The sequence below is a fragment of the Neoarius graeffei genome, chromosome 1 (assembly GCF_027579695.1).
Source record: "Neoarius graeffei isolate fNeoGra1 chromosome 1, fNeoGra1.pri, whole genome shotgun sequence".
Lineage (NCBI taxonomy): Eukaryota > Metazoa > Chordata > Actinopteri > Siluriformes > Ariidae > Neoarius > Neoarius graeffei.
In genome coordinates, this window is record NC_083569.1 from 61,219,649 (window position 1) to 61,244,233 (window position 24,585).

The 24,585-nt window shown below is 41.9% G+C and overlaps 1 protein-coding gene across 1 annotated transcript in view; it reads right to left on the bottom strand.

The window, feature by feature from the left end:
• The window catches only part of si:ch73-211e3.1 (mastermind-like protein 2), a 122,592-nt gene that overhangs the window by 1,131 nt on the left and 96,876 nt on the right, over positions 1–24,585 (bottom strand). Inside the window, exons 3-5 of the mRNA XM_060936092.1 lie at positions 1,693–1,803; positions 1,374–1,446; positions 1–1,201 (exon numbers count right to left, since the gene is read on the bottom strand). The exon at positions 1–1,201 is cut by the window's left edge and continues 1,131 nt beyond it. Coding sequence (XP_060792075.1) covers positions 189–1,201; positions 1,374–1,446; positions 1,693–1,803 — 1,197 coding nt within the window. The 3' untranslated portion in view covers positions 1–188. The remainder of the gene's footprint in view (positions 1,202–1,373; positions 1,447–1,692; positions 1,804–24,585) is intronic.

Sequence of the window (24,585 nt, forward strand, 5' to 3'; positions counted from 1 at the left end):
GAACCTAGCCACGACTTCAAACTTGCTGAAGACTAGCCCAGATCTCAGTGACCAGCTTCATTACAGGCACATGGCAGCATCTGATTTCAACCTATCAAGTCTTACGTGTACAGGATAGTTATACAGGCTTGGTTTGGTACCTTCTCAAACAATGGATTTCTAGCTGCCCAACAATTTCTTGACTTTCCCTATGAGTTCTGCTCGAGGTATTCATCAATCATGCTAAGGTTGTTGAGCCAGTCATCATTGGAACCCACTAAAGTGTCAATGAAGTCCACCTCGCCTCCTCCAATTCCTCCAGCTCCCACAGGTCCTTGAGGTCCTACAGTCATGCTTCCATTGCTCTGGTGTTGGGGTGGATAGTCATAGGAGGGTAGTTTACTTCCTGGATTTTGTCCAGAACTGTAGCCTTGTGCCAGACTGTGTTTGTCCACTGAGGGATAGCTTGGGGGTGCCATGCCATGAGCCGGGTCCATCATAGCTGGAGCTCCAGGCTTCATGATGTCCATGGTGGTCAGTGGACCCCGCATCCTAAGGCTCTGCTGGTTCATGGAGGGAAGAGGTTGCCCAGGGGGCATCTTTTGCATGTGTCTGCTTACCATGCCTGGAGCTAGCTGGTTTGGTGGAGGTCGAGCAGCAGCAAAGTTGGCTGGCATACCTGGTCTCTGTGGGAACTGAGGTGCTCCACAGCCTGGAGGTGCTCCTCCACTGGGGAAAAGGTGCTGGTGGTTCACAGGGTCCATGTGTGGATGTGTCCCTTGCTGGCTCTGCCACCGCTGTGGTTGTGAGTGTGGTTGCTGTTGAGATGCACACATCATGCGTGGAGGAAGAGTGGCATCTTGATGCAGTGCTTGCCGGAGATGATTAGTTGGACCCCCTCCCAAGCTTGGTCCAGGCATCCCTGGTCGAGCTACTACATGTGCTGGGTGGGTAGGCTGTCTTGGAGGACCTCCCACTCCCATCAAACTCTGGCTTGGGCGCATGGGCATCCCCAAGTCTTGTGAGGAGTGGTAGAATGGTTGCTTGGGGCCAGTTCCACCCATGTAGGGACCAGAGTGGCCCACCTGGGATAAGGATCCAGGGGGAAGATTCATGCGATTGGGTAGTATGGAGCCACTGTGGGATATCATGGCAGGGTTAGGATGCTGGGGTGCGCCCATAGGGTAACCACTACATTCAGGGGGTAGAGTTCTACCTGGACCTGTGAAACAAAATGGAGCAAACAAAATCTTGAACACCATAAGACCTATATCATCTCTATTTCCCTGCCTTCTTTTTCAAATCAACTGCACAATTTGAAGTAAAACGTGAAAACGATTACAAGACACTTTTGGTAATGATGACTACCATATGTGAGCATGTTGTATCACTACCTTGAAATGGTGCCACCTGCTGGCAATCTGGCATCTGTCCCCCATTCAGTTGCTCTATCTGTCTTTGCTTTTCCTGCACAAGACAAAGTATGACTGATACAGTTCAAAAACATCAAGGCAAAAGCAGATACTGTGGTGTCACATGGTTCTAATTTGGAGAAAGGCAGTAAGAGTGGAATAATGGTTTAATATATCAGATCATCAGAGTCTGAGAATAATGTTCAGCAAATGCTGGAAGTCAATCGATGCAACCACAATACTGACAGTTATTGGTTACAGAAAATCCACCGTTGTTTCAGTATTGGATTTTTGCACTGACCTGCTTCCTCATTAGTTGAGTCCTCAGGAGCATGTTGTAGTTACTGGTATGCCCTGGACGAGGCCCTGCAGAGGGGTCCTGAAGATGAGGCACCATCCCTATATTCTGTTCCTGTGTGTGAAAGGGGAGAGAGAGAGAGAGAGAGAGAGAGAGAGAGAGAGAGAGAGAGAGAGAGAGAGAGAGAGAGAGATTCAGCTTGCATTCCATTTCCATACTTGGTTATCAGTCTCACAGGGAAACATCTGATAATGTCTTAAGAATGCTTACTCTGATGACAGAATTAAAATTCAGTGTCTATCACACTCTCCTTGCTCATTTCGTTTTGTAAAGGCAAAATCATGTCCAAATGCAGTTTACATCTCGGCTCATATCTCAAAAGAATTGCTGATGATCAAGATCTCTGTTCTTGCCACCACACTAGACCTCAATCAAGCATGCATGTTTACCATAGCCGCCTTCTTCCAGCTGTTTAGGCCATAAATATCTGTAAATAACCACAGAGGATTCAAACCAGCCCTCATTTCCCAGAGCAGTGGACTGTTGTTTGCATTGGCTCTGCTTGAATGCTGCACCCATCCAGTCTTCCAGTCTGAGTAGGCATTCCCATATTCCCATACTCTGATTCCCACAAGTAAACACAAACTCCCACCACAACCCCTCCATTAACCATCCTGATATGCCTGACCTAGGCTAGCTAAACATAGCCATAGCCTGACCTTGAGCAATAAAAAAAAATAATAAAAAGTTGATCTCTAACAAATTCTTAGTTAATAACAAACATGAGTATGAACATCACTAGCAGGGATGTTATCTTTCAAGGTGCAAAAATGGCCTTGTGTGTATACGAGTGTGTGCTGGGGGTAGGGGTTGCATTACTGGGGAAATGAATGGCCTCTGTCTGCAGCACCACTACTGATAATTGCTATTGATCTTACACTTCAATCCGAGCAATACGCAGCTATAACAACGAACGGACCAATCCTCTTGTTCGAGTAACGGCTACCAACCAAGACCTGAAGACTGCAAATTCAATCAAATGTCTAAAAGAAACAGAAGCCATTGTCATTTAAGCAGCTACTTATAGATATTTATTTGTCAAGGTTACAACAGATGGTCATAAGAGCTTCTCTGAAAGTTTTATGAAATACATAGTATAGTATAGTGATGTTTCTGCTTCTGCAAGAAAGCTGCAATTTATTCCTGAGCGAACACTAGATGGCATTAGGTGCACCCTTTCAAACAAATACAGCACATGTCTTGGAAGCTAATGTTTCCAGATTACATGGTTTACCACCCACTTAGGCTTTTCGCAATCGTATTTGGTTTATTAAAAAAAAGAATTTGATGTTTAGCCGGAAAAGTCTTTGGGCAATTCTGTATCTGATATCCGGGGGGGGGGGGGGGGGGGGGGGGGGTTAACGACAAACAAAACAAAAGAAAAACTCAGAGTTTCCTCAGCAATCAACCCACATTTATGTGGGAGATGGATTGCGGCATACCTCAGAAATGAGTGCTAGGACCTCTTTCACTACAAGACTGTTTTATTTACCAGTGAGGACAGCCCTTGTCATTTATTGTCAAGGTTTAGGGGACAGAATATTTTCCCTCTTTCTCATTCATTGCATTGGCAGCAATAAGATATGCTAGGGTAGGGACTATTATAACCTCATAAGCAGCAATGTTAATGCTATACCATTGACAACTCTGGAGTGGTTATAACTTACAGTTAATATTTTCTTCTACCAGAGGCAGAACATTTGTGTGATAATAGCCTCACAAAATAAACATTATTTCTATGGACAATATGTTTCTTGAAATATGCCAAAGGGGTAAGGATAACCATTTTAATCCCATCAGTTTCCCTTATTAAATAATTCAGTACATGCTCTTCTGCTGCGGTTTTCTGTCATTCTCTTTGATAATGTGAACTTGTAAGCAAATACTATGATACTTTTGGGTTGTATGGTTATCATATTGTGAATTTTTCATATCTCTTCCTGCCTACTTACAGGCAATGGAGAGCATTTCCTGCTTGCACAAAAGGTTCAGCTTCATTATTCTAAGCTGCTGAAATGAATGCTAAAAGGAGGAGAGGAGAAAAAAAAAGCTACGGTCCTTCATATTAAGATGACTTATGTTGCTGTTGTTGCAGTATCGGAACATAAAAAAAAAAATCCCTATTTCTCACTCATGACAACCTTTGGCAACCTCCTTTCCTAAGTAACACACACACACACACACACACACACACACACACACACACACACACACACACACACACGCCCCTACCTTCTGTTTTATGCATAACAGTGAGCTTTTCATTCATTGCATTCAGGGTGCATTTAATAGGTTAGACATCACGACGGAGGTTATCGAAGCAATCCGTTCTCTTAGCTGGCAGGCACAAAGCAACCGTGGCAGAGTGTGTGTATATATGTGTGTGTGTATAAAAAGGAACAAAGGGAGAGATAAGTTCCCCCCTGTGGCATCCAGTGGAGCAGAGAAAATCTTGAATTTAAATAGTGTGTCTTTCTCAAAGCCATCGTTTTACCAGCACACTGCCCTGTCATTCAGCAATTGTATACCATTAATACAGGACAGATAACAACCTGAACTGATCAAGTGTGAGCACAGTTATTCTCTTAAAAAGGTGCAAATAAGATTAATACATTAAGAAGAAAAACACTCTTCAAGCTATAGAAGCAAACAGAGCTTTGCTTTTTTTTTTTTTTAAACAGTGTTGTCGCATATTGAATTGTATCTTTACTTTCATTTGTATGCCGTTTGACACAAAGGCATTTTGATTTTTGTGTAGCCCTGACCTTGTGTGTTTGACCTTGCTCCCAGCACTGTGTATTGTGCAGTGACCATGTACCTATCCTCACGTCCACTCGCTGAGGACAGACTTTAATTGCACCAAACATATGCAGCTGATCGAGCAAAAAAGCTTAACGGACCCATTGAGACACCCATTAAAGCCTCACGTTTCTCTTTCTGAAAAGACTTTTCTTATATACTGTAGTTTTTTTTTTTTTGGGGGGGGGGGGGGGGGGGGGGGGGGGATCTTTTTTCCCTTTTGACCACATCTCCACTTCCCAGACCTTGGTGTGGATCTAAATGAAATCATTGACGACTCAGTATGTGTGCATGTTTGTGTGGGTATGTGAGTGTGTGTGTGTGTCTGACACATTTGTTGAGGCATGCTAAAATACAGCGGTGAGCCATCTGCACCATTCTTGCATCTCACCATGGAAGCACACACTCATACACACTCACACACCGGCGCACCCAATAGTGCTAAACATAGGCTGAGCTAAAGTTGAACTGTCGTGGGAAACAGTGAGTGACAGTGATGAAGAAGACAGTGGGAAGGACAGACAAATAGAGACGGTCTTTGTGTAACCTCGTTACAAGCAGGTGTACGAGTGTGTGACAGTGAGGCATTGAGGGAGTGTAGGAAATAAAGATAGAGGGGAAAAAAACACAAAAAGAGACAAAACATGAAATAAAAGGGTAAGGAAGTGTGTGTGTGTGGGTGTGTGTGTGTGTGAGAGAGAGTGAGAGAAAAAGTAGGACAAAGTAATGTACTGGAGAGAACTGAGCTGTGCACTTGTGTGTGTGTGTGTGTGTGTGTGTGTGTGTGTGTGTGTGTGTGTGTGTGTGTGTGTTGGCGTAGGTCCAGCTGTTGGAGCAGAAGCAGATACTAAACACACTGATTGCCACAGCGAACAGGCTTTTATCTCCACAGTAACCATGCTTAATGGAGAGACTGGACTGAAATGATGAGCAGCAGTGCAAGCATAATGCTACAGCTAATAACTACTGACTGACCATAAGTGTAGTCTTCATAAATAGATTATTGCATGCTCATTTTCGACAGGAACATCAACCATTATAAATCAGATTCAACACGATAAGCTTTTAAGCACTTGTAAGCACTTTATCTTGGTCAGGATCACGATGGATCTGGAGCTTATCCCAGGAATACTAGGGGTGAAGCAGGAATACACCCGGGATGGGATTCCATCATCACCAGTTCATCATACACACATTCACACCTAAGGACAATACATCGATCCACATGTTTTTTGGGAGGTGGGAAGAAACCAGGGAACGTGGAGGAAACCCACAGAGACACCGGGAGAACATACAGAGAAATTCCTAACAGTAACCTGAGCTCCTCACTGGACCTCAGTGATACCCCAGTGAGTATTTATATACACTAAATTAGTAGATCCGAGTCACAAACACATTAACAAAAACCTTCCACACAAATTAAACTCCTCATATATTTGTTATTTGCGTATCTTTTTTCCATAAATCATCGCTTTATAACTAACTGTCTTCAGCAATCATGGTGAAAGAAAACCTCATAAAGCAGGACACTCCTTTTTCCAAAATTCCCCCCTGTACTTTGACGTTTTCGGTTTGTTAGTTATTGCAATATATCAAATTTCATGGGAAATCAATGGCATTTCTGTCTTCGAGAGAATGATAAAGCTCGAAAAACATGAAGTTTCAGTTTAATTTCAGTTGGTTCTGCCGAACCATCCCCACTCGCTCTGCTGAAAAAAAAAATTTAAATGATACCGTACATTTAAGTGTTGAGTATTGCTTTAAATTATGCATCTGCTTGTCTTTACTCAGGAGGCAACCAAACGGTGTGTGTTTTATTTTTTAATGACTAGAACAAGTCTATTTATCTAGTAAGTGACACTTTGTTTGAGCATGGATGTGTTGTATAAGACACACACAGAGAGAGAGAGAGAGAGAGAGAGAGAGAGAGAGAGAGAGAGTGTGTGTGTGTGTGTGTGTGTGTCAGACAGGGAATGGGGCAAGTTGGGCATAAGGGGATGTTAATAAATATGACGCTTGACCTACTTCCAAAACAACACACATCAACCCTCAATCTCTCTCTCTCTCTCTCTCTCTCTCTCTCTCAGACTGCCTTTCTGTGTAGCCTGGAGTTGGCAGCTTGTGCCATCCTTTATGCCAACTATCCACTGCTGCCCAACCACATTCTGTCTAACACAGGCCGACAGACAGACGCGCGTGCACGCACACACACCACATGCACATACAGATGTACATAAAAACACATGCAGCAAAAGCCAGTGTACATTTATATGAGCACAGAAAAATGGGATGGAATGCGTATTCAAACAAAAAGAGACAAAAGAGGAAAAAAGGAGTTGAAAATAGTATAGAGACAATTTGTTACACATAAAAAAATATATTTAAAAAATCCTGCTAGAAGCATTTCCTTGATGAATAATCCAGCTAGAACCGGCTTATAATGTCTGTTTTTTTCCAGTATGGTTCGAACACTAACCCTGAACCATCTAACTGTCTCGCTCAAACATACACACACCTGATAATGTTGGTGCCAGGCCAGTGTTAACTTGGCAGCGCAGTTGGTTTATTCACCATTCATTCGAGCTGCAGCTGGGTTCTGGCGTGCAGGGCTGGGAATCAAAACTCACACAGAACTTAAGCAGAACCCACACACACTCATCAGACCCACTCCAAACATTCATACCATTAGCAGTGCCTTCATCCTATTAGTGCCGCTTACTGAGCTCAGGCTTAACAGAGCATTTGGTGACGCACTGATTAACACTGCTGTTTAAAAAAAAAAAAAAAGCTACAGTTTCACACATTGGAGATCAATTTCTCTTAGTGTATCAGTTTAGTACAGCAGAGTAGTGCTACTAATCTCATGGATTTATCCTTGTTTCCCCACTGGACGCTAGTTTGTTTGTGCTGCTCCTAAAACAGCCCCTTCATCATCCTGGAACCATCTCTCATGCCATCTGTATTCCTCCCCCTCTCCTCAGGGCAAGGTCAGCAGGGACACACACACACACACACACACACGCATCAAGTCTCATCTGCTGGCCTCAACTGTGCCTGTGGTTTTAAATCACAATGATAAATAAAATACCCTGAACTCAATAACTCAAGAATTTTCAATTTGTAAATGGTTCACTCTTTCTGGGTGGCAGATTTTGAAGAAGATATACATTTGTATTTGGCACGAACTTGTTAATACAGTGCAAAAGTATTCAGATTTTGTCAATACTTAGTGAGGATTTATGCTTCGAATGTCATGTCATGAAATAAGCTCCGTGTTCTACATGCGAATTACCACAGGAGGATTTGCTACCTGGAAACATTTAGCCACTGTGCTAAACTAGCTAGCCTATTTAGCTGAAAGGGTCATGATACTTTTGACTACTGTTACATAAATATACAGAAATATGACCATACACATAAAAATCCTGCTGCGGAAACGTCAATTGTGTCTGTGATAAAAGCGAGATAGTTTGTTAGCAGATAGCTAGCTGACTAGCGAATACCAAGGATGGCTATAGAACTTCCAGTATTTTATATAGCCTAGTATTGTTTAGACGAGTGTTTTTTTTTTAAAAATAGTTTCTTGGGCATTTAAAAGGAAAAGAAAAAAAATCTATAATTCTAAATAGCTGAACCTTTACGGTTAAAATGAACTGTTCAGGACTACTGTAATTGCACTATAATGGTGTGCCCTTATTATTATTATCATCATCATCATTACTGAGCTCTTTCCCCCTAAACCATGTCTGCTGGTCTGAGTGAATCCTCTGTTCTCTGGTTTCTGTCCACTAACTAGATTCTCTCTCACACACACACACACACACACACACACACACACACACACACACACACACACACACAGTGACAGCTCAGGCAGCCAGTCTTTGTGTTCAAGGGTGACCACCTACAGAGGAGACGAAGAGCATCGTTCCCATGAAGCCCTCCTGAGGGTTAGAATTGGATATGTCGCAGTAGGGCGTGTGTGTGTGTACCAGCATATGTGACACTGAATGGTTCAGGCTTCAAGAGAAACAGAAAGAAATCTATATTCACAAAGAGTCTAATCTTACCACTAGGAGTTTTCCTAAGTGGCACTAAAAGTTCTTAACGAAGACTTTCCTTCTTTGAAAACCTATTCAAGAACCTGCTAAAGGAACGTTTATTAAGGAATTCCTAAGCTAAGAAAGTGGGCGGGGTTGACCCTGTTGCCATGGTTTCATGAATGAACAATGGCGGTGATTGGCTGATGTGCTAGTAGGTTGGGGGAAACGCCTACATTTAATTCCTGTTCACGGACATTAGTTTATAACAAAAAAAAAAGCTGCATACCAACACACAAATGAAAGTTCACTGACTTCATGCCTGTATCAGAATATTGTAGAGGAGGCGGCTGCAAGTGCGGATATACGTTTGTTTACAGTGAAAACATGAAACAAAAGGCATAAATTGAACCCGAGTAGTGTGACACAGCTAAAGACTGACGAGGTGTTCTAGACAAGACGTGACTTCGATAATTGTTTCCATTAACCCAAAAGTTGGAGTTTGCATGTTCTTCCCGTGTCTACGTGGGTTTCCTCCGGGTGCTCTGGTTTCCCTTACAGTCCAAAGACATGCAGTTAGGTTAACATGGGGCAGCCGTGGCCTGAGGTTGGGCTGAAGTGCTCCTGAGCAAGGCACCTAACCCCCAACTGCTCCCCGGGTGCTGTAGCATCACTGCTCACTTGTGTGTGCATGCGCGTGTTCACTGCTTCAGATGGGTTAAATTTCAGTGTGCTTAAGTCTGTGCTTGACTGTGCGTGTGACAAATAAAGGCTTCTTTAAAAAAAAAAAAGTGAGACTTTGGGCACACAGTCATGTGACGTGACCACAGGAAGTGCAGTGGCAGCTGAGAAACGTAGTCCTGCTCTGTATTCGGCGTAACCCTGACAACATGAAGCAAAAACGAAACAATTACATAATATGTTGAGCTAATTGCCAATATATGACTGTCATATCAAATATTAATGACAGCGTTAATTTACATACAGTATTGAGTAATGATTTTTATGTAGCTGACTAAAGCAGAAACTGACTGAATTTACAGGTACTGTTTCTTTCACCACAGTGTTGGGCAAGTTACTCAGGAAGAGTAATGAGTTACTTTTACAAATTACTGCCCTTAAAAAGTAATCAAATTACTTTACTGATTACTTGGTATCAAAAGTAATTAGTTACATTACTCGTTACATGACTTTTGCTACCCCAGTTCTGAAAAAGTGACAAAGTGGAACCGCTGATCCAGTGAACCGTTGTACCCAGAAAGCTTTTGTTGTTCACTGTCCAGATGTCAGCTGTGGTCGAGACAAAGTTTACCTTTCTGAGTGTGGGCTTCAAATTAGATTCCATCACTGCATATTTGCTCTCGAGAGTGTTGTAGTCGAGTCACTAAACCTTGAGTCCGAGTCCAGTCTTGAGTCCCCAGTGCTCAAGTCCCAGTCATTTAAAAAAAAAAAAAAAAAAGGCAAGTCCACTATTAATCTGAGTCGAGTCCGAGAACAAACCTCCAACCGCACCATTTGACGGTGGCTGTTTAGCGCCATTAACATTAGTTTGTTCCTGAACATGACGTATGAACAGGTGAATATACCTTCTCTTTATCAGGGACTGCGAAGTATTCTGTCAGAGATGGTTGGGAGACAGATGTAAGTGCAGAAGGTGTGTTTATTAAGACAAGTGAAGACGGTAAACAATCCAGAACGGCAGGCAAAATCGTAAAACAGTGAAACAGGCTGAGCAAGGCACAAGCAGGCTATCGTAGACTCGGCAGAATCAAAGACAAGAAACAGGAAATCAGGGATCAGGAAACCAAACAAGGAAATAAGGCTCGGTAATGTATCAGCAACGCAACTCAATACTTCACAAAGTAAGTGTGTTTTCAGAGTTTTTATACAAGATTTTGCCTTAATCCTGTGCAGGTGCAAGTCGTTTACGGTGCACATGTCTATCTGATGCACAAGCCAAGGCGTGCAAGTGTGCATGAAATTGGTACAAAAATTAATGGAGGTATAAATATCTTATGCCAAATTTATTATGGGCTGTTACAAAAACTGAAGGGAAAAAAAAAAATCAGAGTCCTTGTCTTCAGTTTACGAGTCCTAATGCAGTTAATGCACGAGTCCGAGTCATCGGTGCTCAAGTCCTTAAAACTAGCATACAAGTCAGACTCGAATATTACAAAGCTGGCTCTTGAGGTAGTCAGCAAATGTTTTTCTCTGTAGCAATCTAGCATTACTCTTCGTGGGTATTTTCTCTATAATACGTCGAAATGTGGGCGAGTCAACAGTGGAAACAGGTAACATCTCTTTTGCGATATTGTCAGCGACGAGCTTATACAGATCCTTTCCACTTAACTTCTCTCTACCACCGTTTTCTGTTCTGAAGTCCAGTTTGTTGTTGTTTAGCCAGAGTGCATGCATCTCTATCCGCGCCTGTGGTTTTATCCACAAGGTTCACATTGCTGTGTTGCCGCGTGAGATGCTTCAATAAATTCGATGGTGTATTTTTCGCAGTTGAAAGCGTTTTGTTGCTCGACTGACAGAGTTTACAATGGATGACAATGTTCTTTGCATCACTGGTTGTCACAAATTTGGACAAAAGTTCAAATCATGTTCAGGTAACGAGGTGATCCTTGGATTAGTAACTTCAATACAATTAGAAATATAATTTAGAAATTGTAATCCGTTACATTACTCGTTACTGCAGAAAGTATTCAAATCACACTAACACGTTACTGTTGAACACTGCTCCAGTATCACTGCAATACCCTCACACTCACAATGAAACCTTAAAAAAAAAAAATGCCATGAAATTTTTTAAACAGATTAACTTGCTTGTACTGATAGGATTTGGTGACGATTCGCACTGGTTCAGTGAACAGTTTTCTTTAGCCAGGTACCGATCTTGTTGTTCGTGAGTGAATATGTTGACTAATCTTTGTAGACTGCTAAGTACACTAGCATGCTATCTAGTTAAGTAGAACATTATTAACCATTTCATTTATCTAGCGTGTGATAGCCAGTTGGCTGACATTAAGCAATGCTAAAATATACAGTGGTGCTTGAAAGTTTGTGAACCCTTTAGAATTGTCTACATTTCTGTATAAATATGACCTAAAACATCATCAGATTTTCACACAAGTCCTAAAAGTAGATAAAGAGAACCCAGTTAAACAAATGAGACAAAAATCTTATACTTGGTCATTTATTTATTGAGGAAAATGATCCAATATTACATATCTGTGAGTGGCAAAAGTATGTGAGCCTCTAGGATAAGCAGTTAATTTGAAGGTGAAATTAGAGTCAGGTGTTTTCAATCAATGGGATGACAATCAGGTGTGAGTGGGCACTCTGTTTTATTTAAAGAACAGGGATCTATCAAAGTCTGATCTTCACAACACATGTTTGTGGAAGTGTATCATGGCACGAACAAAGGAGATTTCTGAGGAGCTCAAAAAAAAAAAAGCATTGTTGATGCTCATCAAGCTGGAAAAGGTTATAAAACCATCTCTAGAGAGTTTGGATTCCACCAATCCAGTCAGACAGAGTGCATCTATAAATGGAGGAAATTCAAGACCATTGTTACCCTCCCCAGGAGTGGTCGACCAACAAAGATCACTCCAAGAGCAAGGCGTGTAATAGTTGGCAAGGTCACAAAGGACCCCAGGGTAACTTCTAAGCAACTGAAGGCCTCTCTCACATTGGCTAATGTTAATGTTCATGAGTCCACCATCAGGAGAACACTGAACAACAATGGTGTGCATGGCAGGGTTGCAAGGAGAAATCCACTGCTCTCCAAAAAGAACATTGCTGCTCATCTGCAGTTTGCTAAAGATCATGTGGACAAGCCAGAAGGCTATTGGAAAAATGTTTTGTGGACGGATGAGACCAAAACAGAATTTTTTGGTTTAAATGAGAAGCATTATGTTTGGAGAAAGGAAAACACTGCATTCCAGCATAAGAACCTCATCCCATCTGTGAAACATGGTGGTGGTATCATGGTTTGGGCCTGTTTTGCTGCATCTGGGCCAGGACGGCTTGCCATCGTTGATGGAACAATGAATTCTGAATCATACCAGCGAATTCTAAAGGAAAATGTCAGGACATCTGTCCATGAACTGAATCTCAAGAGAAGGTGGGTCATGCAGCAAGACAACGACCCTAAGCACACAAGTCGTTCTACCAAAGAATGGTTAAAGAAGAATAAAGTTAATGTTCTGGAATGGCCAAGTCAAAGTCCTGACCTTAATCCAATGGAAATGTTGTGGAAGGACCTGAAGCGAGCAGTTCATGTGAGGAAACCCACCAACATCCCAGAGTTGAAGCTGTTCTGTACGGAGGAATGGGCTAAAATTCCTCCAAGCCGGTGTGCAGGACTGATCAACAGTTACCGCAAACGTTTAGTTGCAGTTATTGCTGCACAAGGGGGTCACACCAGATACTGAAAGCAAAGGTTCACATACCGTACTTTTGCCACTCTCAGATATGTAATATTGGGTCATTTTCCTCAATAAATAAATGACCAAGTATAATATTTTTGCCTCATTTGTTTAACTGGCTTCTCTTTATCTACTTTTAGGACTTGTGTGAAAATCTGAAGTTGTTTTGGGTCATGTTTATGCAGAAACATAGAAAATTCTAAAGGGTTCACAAACTTTCAAGCACCACTGTATGCATGCTGTTGTAACACAGTGTCCTGGAACTGCAATACTGAACAGCTCATCCGTGTTTAGTCTTCCAAATGGACATGACCACACCCAAGGATCTTGTTGCTCACTGGTGCATGCTTCCAAGCTGGGCGGATATATTGGGTTAGAGTTCATGTAGTGAACTGGCTTTCACTACATACATGTGGATTTGATTCACATCTGCTTTATGTTTTAACAGGTTTATCTGCTTTAGGGCTAAAATGCTTTGTGGATCAGTCTTCGGGTGAAAACCTAATATGTCGACTAACAATTAGGATAAAGATGGTTTAAAAGTGAGACAGCCTTTCGATTTCATAAAATCGGTGAAATTTAGTTCCCTCTGAAATTTGGTCATTTGATATGTTTACTTCTGTAATATCTTTAAAAAAAAAACACCACAAACCCACAGGCCATTCTGTGGCTGGGAAGTTATTTAATTTGAGGGGATTCCTGAGCAAATAATGTGCATGAAATTGCTTGCTTTGCGCAGTCAAGCAGACAGAGGAAAGTCCGCATGCACAGGTTTACCTTTCACCGTGCACTGATCGTTCCATCATTCTGTCGCTAAATGAACAGCTGATCACACTGAGGTGCTCGCTGACCGCCGATATTTATTAGTTTGGTCCTGCATTTCCTTTCCTTCGCAACATAGCGTCTTTTCTTCTCGCTTTCCTTTACTGTAGTCAGTCTTTCATGCTTCATTCGCACACTCACATCCTCTATTTTTCTCTCCTGTTTCAAATTTGTATCCGACAATGCCTTGTGCGAACGGGGAAAGCCCACCACGTCATGCATGACATAGTACCCTGAATTGGGTCATGGTGAAGCAGGAAAAATATAGCGGAGAATTTAGGGCCATGTGGCCTTAAATTCATTAACTGTTCTATTAGGAAAAAAAACTAATAAAATTGGAAGTCTGTGATTCAAATTCAGTAGCTTTCGGTCCACTAAACAAAAATAATTGGGTGTCGGGGAAAATTCTTTTTATGACCTACACTTGAAAAATCTGAAAGGCAGTCTAGCTTTAATCATATCCTGTTTCCCTGGGGAAAAAATATGAAGCTGCACGCATGTAAAATATTCAGTTATCCATATGCATGGGGGAAGAAACAACAACAACAACAACAAAAACACTAGGAATGAGACACAGGCAGGCCTATGAGGCTATGAGCTAGCTCATGATTTTTGTTGCCAATATACACTCACCGGCCACTTTAATAGGAACCTGTTCTTGATTCTAAGGTCCCTGTTCTTGGCTGCAGGAGTGGAACCCAACGTGATCATCTGCTGTTGCACGCGGAGACGCTTTTCTGCTCACCACGGTTGTAAGGAGTTGCTATGTCTTTCTTGGAAGCTCAAATCAATCTGGCCATTTCCCTCTGACCTTTATCAACAAGGCGTTTGTTTCCACCCACAGAACTGTCACTCGCTCAATGTTTTTTGTTTTTCACACCATTCTGTATAAACTCCAGAGACTGTTGTGTGTGAAAACCGCAGGAGATCAGCAGTTTCTGAAATACTCAAACCAGTCCATCTGGCACCAACACTCATGCCACAGTGAAAGTCACACTTTGAGATCACAATTTTTCCCCATTCTGATGTGTGAAGTGAACATTAACTGAAGCTCTGGATTTGTATCTGCATGACTCGATGCATTGTGCTGCTGTCAAGGGATGGGCTGATTAGAGAACTGCACAACACAGCACGTGGACGGGTGTTCCTAATAAAGTGGCCGGTGAGTGTATATGAAATATGTGAACACCCTTACAACAACACCAGCAACAAAAGGATTTGAGCAGTAAATCAGAAATGAGAACTGAGAGAAACGTCATGCAGAAGTTAGTAGATATTAGAAATTACCTGCATGTGAAACACCTCTATGTAATCGTTTCAGAAGATAATAAAAACAATAAAGTAATCTTTCTAATCTCATTGAAACCTTATTTCACTGTAGCTTTACTTGGTGTTTCAGTGCTTTTCATCTTCTCCATCTCCATATGATCTATGTAATCTAGAACACACACACACACTTCCCTGATGTCAATGGAAAGATTAATAGTCCGAGACATTTTTACTGCAGGTACAGTAAGAAAGCACAAGTTACTCCACACACACGATTTTAAAGGAAATACTGATGACACCACAACACAAAAGCTGAAGTACAAACACAGAAAATATATGCAAAGTGGCAGAAATCATATAGCTATAAGCACAGATGTGTTTACTCTGCAATCATACAGATAGAGGATTTATTGGACTCGACACTGATGAAGCCTGCTTTAAACACGACCAGTTTGCTTTTGTATTTCATAAACACAATCTTCACATTCCTGATGTGTGAGATTATGATTGAGCAATGCTGCCTGACTTTTTTTTTTTAAATAACGGAATAACATGATAGCATAATAGAGTTGCACATCCATCAGCAGCTTACAACAACAACTCCATCTCTATTTTCTCTTTCTGCATCTCTAGAGATGTTGAGTTGTTTAAAAACACACGTTTTATAATGTGGTGATCTACACTCAATCCTCCTCTGGTTCTCACCCTGCAGGAACTATCAGCAGCACTCCAGCACAGCACTTCCTTCCTCTAAACTGTGTGTGTGTGTGTGTGTGTGTGTGTGTGTGTGTGTGTGTGTACTAGCACACAATGTCGGGGGCTAGGGGCTAAACATCACTCAGTGCTACAGTCTGAGCTGCAGCATACTTTCCCAAGAGTATATTCACACGCACATATGTACGTACACACACGGATATAGCTTCTCACACATTTTGATAACGTCTTTTCAACATGCTGTACACGGTCTCCTAAACTGAGAATCATTTGTCACTAATCGTTTGTCGAATCGGAGCTGGACCATAAACAAACAGGATGCAAAATAATTTAAATTGCTCCCACTGTTAGAGATTCAGAAAGAATTCGGAAAATTGCAAAAAAAGCATGCTTTATTATCCACGTGCGCATTCATCAATAATAAATCTGTCCCGTCGATCAATTCAAACAAAAAGGCATTTTAAAGATTTAAAGCCACACTTCCTCTTTTTTTCCACTGATTCGTGCAGAGAAAGGACTGATACAGTCCATCATCACCGTCACGAACATCACTGCAACAAACCCATGTTGGTATTTTTAAAAATGAGCCCGGCTCCAATATGTACATGCTTCCTATTTCCAATATTTCCATCGTCTATGGTTTTTCTTTGTGTCTATTTGCCCCTGCACCAACACCCCCATCACCCCCACCCCCCTCCTCTTTCCCTGCTGTCATGCTCCTGTCACGACCTTGTGTACACATACATGCAGATGTTGTGAAAGTGTGTTAGGATTACGGCTGCCAAAGTAAATCTCTTCTGTGGACACACACACGCAGTCCACCAGAGGGATGCCAGTGTTTCAGTAATCATGCGTGTTATTGTGGATATAACATGCATGACACACATTATTCATTCGTTCATTCTCTCACACACAATCCAATCCCACTAAGAGCGTAATTAACATACACATTACACCTGATGTGATTCACAGATACAGTACGAGACGGCGGGACCGTAAATAAACGGCCAGATCTATCTTTATTCTTCTTACCCGTTTTGGTATAATGAGTATGATTATTATAATCAATACTGGCATCATGTATCATTCTGATATCATGCTTACACTCACTAGCCACTTTAATAAGAACTTGTTCTTGATTCTAAGGTCCCTGTTCTTGGCTGGCAGGAGCAGAACCCAATGTGCTCTTCTGCTGTTACATGCTGAGATGCTTTTCTGCTCACCACAGTTGTAAAGAGTTGCTAGGAGTTACTATATCCTTCCTGGCAAAAAAACTTGAACCAATCTGGCCATTTCCATCAGACCTTTCTCATCAACAAGGCGTTGGTTTCCACCCACAGAACTGTCGCTCACTCGATGTTTTTTGTTTTTCACACCATTCCGTATAAATGCTAGAGACTGTTGTGTGTGAAAACCGCAGGAGATCAGCAGTTTCTGAAATACTCAAACCAGTCCATCTGGCACCAACACTCATGCCACAGTGAAAGTCACACTTTGAGATCACAATTTTTCCCGTTCTGATGTGTGAAGTGAACATTAACTGAAGCTCTGGATTTGTATCTGCGTGACTTGATGCACTGTGCTGCTGTCAAGGGATGGGCTGATTAGAGAACTGCACAACACAGCAATTGAATGGGTGTTCCTAATAAAGTGTCCGGTGTGTATTTACATGTACTCATTAAAAAAAAACAAAAACCCTCCAATACCAGCATCCAGTACTATATGATAAACATATACCAGAAGCCTAGTGCACGCTGTAGTCCTATTGACCAGACGATACTTTGCTCAAAATTCAAGGTGTTTCACAGCACCCTGTGCTCATTTTCAAAAAGCGTGTTCACTGATACTGCTCCGAGTGCTCAGCTCACGTTCACTGTTAAAGATGTAGTTTAAACGTCATAACATCTTAAACACAAAACTTAAGGTCGATTTATACTTCTGTGCCGGCTCTATGACGTAGGCACAGCATTGATGCGCATGTAGTCAGGTGTGTGTCTCCTCCAAGAGGCGCTGGTGCATGAAACACACCGCGATTACTGATTGTAGGCAAGGCAAGGCAAGTTTATTTATATAGCACATTTCATACACAGTGGCAGTTCAATGTGCTTTACAGAAGTAAAAGCAAAACAGTAAACAATAGAGAATAAAATTACATAAGAAATATAATAAGAATTAAACAATAGTAGAAATAAAATAATAAAATGAAGTAGAAGTTCAAATAGGGGGAAAAAAGGAAAAAAAAACAGCAGAATAAAATAGAATAAAAGTTAAGTAAAATTTGAAACATGCAGAGACTGTAAAAGTACAGATTATAAAACATGTAAAGAAGACAATATTAATTATTTAACAGAAAGCATCTGAAAACAGCTTGGTCTTTAGTCTAGATTTGAAGCCGCCAACAGCAGGAGCATTTTTAATGTCCTCTGGCAGTTGGTTCCATAGCTGTACTGCATAGTAGCTAAAAGCTGCTTCACCATGCTTTGTTTTAACAACAGGTTTTACCAGTAAATTTTGCTGCTGCGATCTGGTAGATCTGATTGGGTTAGGCCGCTGCAACATATCAGAGAGGTAATTGGGCCCTGTACCATTTAGAGATTTGTACACCAGCAGCAATGCTTTAAAGTCAATTCTGTAGCTTACACACAGAAGAGCTGAACGCGAGCTCGGTGTTTCACCGTCGGAATAATAAACAGAAGATAACCTGGACAAAATGTTGTTTTGAAACAAATCTACTGGGGGGGAAAAGGAAACTTTGCGTGATTAATTATAAACCAAGTGAATTCTCACTGAAAGCATTTCTGAAGTGTTTTAACTCGTCTGTACTCAGCAGAAATTGCAGCTCAAAGTCCCACTACGCGCTCAGGAACAAGGCACAAAAATAACGCCAGAGTGTTTAAATCCACAGGATCAGAACCAGGCCATTATAATGATCTACAGCCTCACACTTTATAAATGTATATTAACACACTAACACGATAATAGAGTTCTGATTTTCGTAGAGGAGAAACAGAGCCGGAAATGCGATGCTACCAAACGGACCGACCGATCACTATTGTTGTGGTCTGTGCCGCCATGATGTGTAGTTACATTTTTGGAGAGGTGCATGTCAGGCTATGGCGTAGATTGGATGCAGAAGTATAAATACACACAGTACTATATAACGGGCTCCCAAGGGGTGTAACAGAAACATGCTTACCCTGTCATCAGGGTGGGGTGGGGTTCTCTCTCTTGATCCTAGCCAATTGTGGGCGTCACTGAGCTCATGTATGTGGAAGAAGGTAGATAGCTTTCATCGTTTTTTCTGTATTTCTACACTACAACAATACTGAAGACATCAAAACGATGAAATAACATCTGGAACATGTATGGGGTTATTAGGTAAACAAACAAAAAAAATGTGTTTCGTAATTTAGATTCTTCAGCGTAGCCAACGTTTACCTTGATGACGCTTTGTACACTACTGGCATTATCTTAACCAGCTTCATGAGGTAGTCACCTGGAATGCTTTTCACGTGGAGTTTGCATGTTCTCCCTGTGTCTGCGTGGGTTTCCTCCGGGTGCTCCGGTTTCCCCCACAGTCCAAAGACATGCAGTTAGGTTAACGTGGGGCGGCCTTGGGCTGAGGTGCCTTTGAGCAAGGTACCTGACCCCTGGGTGCTCCCCGGGCGCTGTTAGTGTGGCTGCCCACTGCTCTGAGTGTGTGCGCACGTGCATGTGTTCACTGCTTCAGATGGGTTAAATGCAGAGGATGAATTTCACTATGCTTGAAGTGTGCATGTGACAAATAAAGGTTTCTTCTTCTTCTCAATTAACCTCATCATAAGTTAGTGTAATTTCTTATCTTCTTGCATTCTTGTGTTTGAGATCAAACAGTAAATAATACAAATACAGTAAACAACTCTATCCCACAACTGTGCTAATCCATATATTATGTCAAGAGCCGCTCAGCTAAGTAAAGAGAAACGACATCCATCATTACTTTAAGACATGAAGTGACTTTTAATTAATAAAAATAAAGAAAAACCACTGAATTTGAAGGTGCGTCCAAACTTTTGACCGGTACTACTGTATACTTTTCTGGCTTCATGTGTCTCAAAGGAAGCACATTTTAGCCTTTACTGTCCTCAGTTAATAGCCGGTCATGAGACAGATGATAGCTGGCTTAGGGGTGGGAATTAGCCAAATTCAAATGAGCAGGAACCCCACAGCTAAATCAAATGTTCAGTGACACATCCGATTGTTTATTACTGAGTAGGTTACATCACTATATGTAATGATGACCAGGGCTTTCACCAAAGCGCGGCTACGCGGCGCTCTGCCGCACTGTGCGACATCAGCGCTGTGCTGTCACTTGCACACCAAAAAAAAGAAAAAACAAAATCAAAACCATTACACTGAACAATGCAGAGTACTTTCTGCACCTAAATATCTCCTATTCCCCTCTGAAAATGAGTAATAACTATATTTCTATAGTTTCTATAGAAATAGGAAGATATTGTAATATATAGGTCTAGACTATCCTGGTACTCAACCCAGAAGTGGGAAAAAGGGTTTCGCTGTGTGCACTGACTACCATTTGCAACCAGACACAAAACCATGTTCCAGGTGCTGGTCACTAGATGGCGCTGTTGCGTGATTTGACCTCAATTCTATTCCTGGCATCCTGGAATTGGAAAATGAAGAGGCGTGCTATATTGTTCAATATTATGCATTTTTTGTTGTGCAATAAAATTAAATATTTCTCTGAATTGACTATTTCCAGGTGTTTCATTTCAAATCTAATTTTGTCCCTTGCATATTTGACGAGGTAAAAAAAAAAAAAAAAAAAAAACCAGCAAATTCAAATCATGTTGAACTGTGCCTAAAATCCACCAGAATGCACCATTTGAAGTCTCTAATTTCAAAATGTTCTGGGGGAGCATGGAAAGCCTGGAAGACTAGCAAGTACCATGTACTTACACCTGGTCTGAAAAAAAAAATCATATTGATGTATCCCTAGTTCAAATGGAAGCGTCTCTAAACGTTTTGTGAGACAGACGACTAAAAGACGCTTCACAAACACGTCTCTGTGTGAAACCGCAAAGACTGGATTTAACACTCTGGCTGGTAATTTAATTCAGGAGTCATTAATCCAACACTGGACTTTTTTTTTGCTGTGCTGGGTCGGAAGGAAGCGAGATAAAATAAACAAGCACTCCATTGTAGGTCTGTGTGTGTGTGTGTGTGTGTGTGTGTGTGTGTGTGTGTGTGTGTGTGTGTGTGTGTGTGTGTGTGTGCGGGTTTTTTCCCCCCATAGCCAGCAGAATCAGCAGGCACACAAATCTCTGCTTGACACCTCTGTCTAATTAGTAAAGAGAAGATGAGGAAATCCTGGACCCTTCTGTTTAATACAGAGAGAGAGAGAGAGAGACAGACAGAGAGACAGACAGAGAGACAGACAGAGAATGAGCAAGACAGACAGAGAGCGAGACAGACAGAGGGGGAGAGAGAGACACACACGGGGGAGAGAGAGAGAGAGAGAGAGAGAGAGAGACACACACACAGACACAGAGGGGGGAGAGAGAGAGCAAGAGAGACAGACAGAAAGACACACAGAGAGAGAGAGAGAGAGGAGACAGACAGACACACGGGGAGACAGACACACACACACACACACACACACACACACACACACACACACACACACACACACACAGGGGGGAGAGAGAGCAAGAGAGACACAGAGAGGGGAGAGAGAGCAAGAGAGACAGAGAGACACAGAGACACACACACACACACACACACACCATGGCCAGCCGTGTAGCTCCAACTGCCCAATTAAGATCTCCTTTTCTCTTCTTCCCTTCTTTCTCTCTGTCTGTTTGGAGTGTGTTTTCACCTTCCCTTCCAATTCCTCTCTCTTGCCACCTTTTCTCCTCCATTGTTCCTTCAGTAAAGCATCCTGGTCTTTAATGAATTAGGTTCATTGTGAAGAATGTGGGATTGAAAAATCTCTCTCTCTGGTTGTGTGATTCAGTACTCAGCAAACCCCCCCCCCCCACTTGCTAAATTGGTTGGGAGATTTTGCATGCCAAGGTCTGAGGTTTTTGTGCCCACGGGGTGAGGACTGACAGATGTCCAAACACAAACACAAACACATGCAGTCCTCACTTCACTTTCAGACACTTTCCTCTCGTCGAGCGGAAAAGGATAAGTGCCGTATCTCTGTCAGTTTCTTTCCCTCTCCATCCCATTATCGTATTAGATCCTCATACTGAGTGCCAGAACACATCCCAACGACTCAGCAGGCACTCATAGACGATAAAATATCCACTTATTAGCACTCTCATCTTGAATACAGCAATTTAATGACTAAATAGGTCGTTACAGCATTTATTAAAGAGAAGTGCTTGTGCTTTACTGAAGAGCGGACATGAGTAGAGTTAGATAAATCAATTTCTGCGAAGGATAAAGCTTTTTTTGGGGGGTTTGGAAACATTTTAATTATGCATGGCCTACTTTTGTCCATATGCTCATGTAACAAGAGTGTGAGAAATGAACATGCTTGTGTGATTCCTTCACACACACACACACACACAGTCCTGTGTTTGACTCCCAGACCACAGACACACCCCGTCTCTATCTGAACCAATCAGATGACAGGATAGAGACTAGCCACAGTCAATGACCTCACACTCACAACTGCCAAGTACTAACCACGATGTTATGACTGAACCCTCTCTGCATTGCACATGTCCTTCTTTCTCTCTCACCCCCCCTGCTCAAGACTTGTAGTCTTTCAGAACAATAAGTACTTGTGTGGGTGACCACTTTGTGTTTCAACCTACAGGGTATGTGCCGTGTATGTGTGTGGTTACATGCATCAGTATCAGATACCTGTATTTATTATGTGCCACTATATAAGAAAAGAAGCACAAGGCGGAGAAGAAAAACACACTATGAAAAGAAGTTGATTTTGTCAGTTATCACAACACGTCCTAAGCGCAAGTATAACAAATATTTATTTATTTATTTTTTTTAGATAACACTCCATTCCTCATATTTTTTTTTAAATTAAAAACCATGTTGAAATAAGGGCGGCACGGTGGTGTAGTGGTTAGCACTGTCGCCTCACAGCAAGAAGGTCTGGGTTCGAGCCCCGTGGCCGGCGAGGGCCTTTCTGTGTGGAGTTTGCATGTTTTCCCCGTGGGTTTCCTCCGGGTGCTCCGGTTTCCCCCACAGTCCAAAGACATGCAGGTTAGGTTAACTGGTGACTCTAAATTGACCGTAGGTGTGAATGTGAGTGGTTGTCTGTGTCTATGTGTCAGCCCTGTGATGACCTGGCGACTTGTCCAGGGTGTACCCCGCCTTTCACCCGTAGTCAGCTGGGATAGGCTCCAGCTTGCCTGCGACCCTGTAGAACAGGATAAAGCGGCTACAGATAATGAGATGTTGAAATAACATGGAATTTGGGAGGGCCATATTCCATCACTCTTTCACACAAACTCTGTCAATGCACAGCAATGTCATCAACCACAAACTAAACTTCTACTGGCTACACCAGCTTGATGAAAATGTGGAATTTTCAACACATAAGTAGCACAGCAGGAACTGTATATTTGCCCCGATTTTAAGTTTCAAATGAGCATCTGTTCGTCTTTTGTCTGTTAATACACAAACAACAACTGATTGAATTTAAGCAGATATTAAATGATGGAAAAAAAGACGTTTGTGACTTAAGTGTTGTACATGGGACTCTCTCTGCCCTTTATCCACCTCTCTCTGTGGGACACCTGAGAAAAGGCTTCTGATGGAAAGCACGGAAAGACAACGAGAAATGAGTGCCTGTCAGACAGAATGAAGGAAGAGTAGAAGAGAGAGAGAGAGAGAGAGAGAGAGAGAGAGAGAGAGAGAGAGAGAGAGAGAGATGAAACAAACCCACAGAAGTCCAATGAAGCATGCAGAAAAGAGACTGAATCAGAATCAGGAGTGACCCAGAAGAAATTGCATGAGTATCTGTAGCCGCTTTATCCTGTTCTACAGGGTCGCAGGCCAGCTGACTATGGGCGAAAGGCGGGGTACACCCTGGACAAGTCACCAGGTCATCACAGGGCTTATACACACACATACATACACTCATGCAATTTCTTCTGTCTCACTCCTGATTCTGATTCAGTCAAAAAAAAAAAAAATTTATATATTATATATATAATAAAATGTGTGTGTGTTTTTGAATACTGGATGGCTCCTGTCAGGAAAGTGCCTTCGTGCAGAACAAATGCAGCAGTAGAGCAATCTCAGCTGTCTGATGGATGGCCTCATAAGTATCAAGGACACACACACACAAAAACCCTCTACATTTTTATATATATATATATATATATATATATATATATATATATATATATATATATATATATATATTTTATATATCGTCCTTTATAAGGGAAAATAATGCCCAAACTACCACATCAGTGACTCAATCAAAACAGTGTAGAACACTCTCTCTTTCTCTCTCTCTTGTACTTCTATCATTGTGGGGACATTTATTAACATAATGCATTCCCTCGCCCCGAACCCTAACCTTGGCCATCACGACTAAAAATGCCAAAAGCCTAACCCTTACCCTAATCCTAACCTAAACCTAATCCCAACCTGAACCCTAAAGCTAAGTCTTAACCCTCAAGTAGTCCTCTGAAGTGAGAACCAGCCAAAACGTCCTCACGTCCCAAAAATATCCGAACTCTGTTGGTAAAAAACATATTCCAGTCCCCAATATG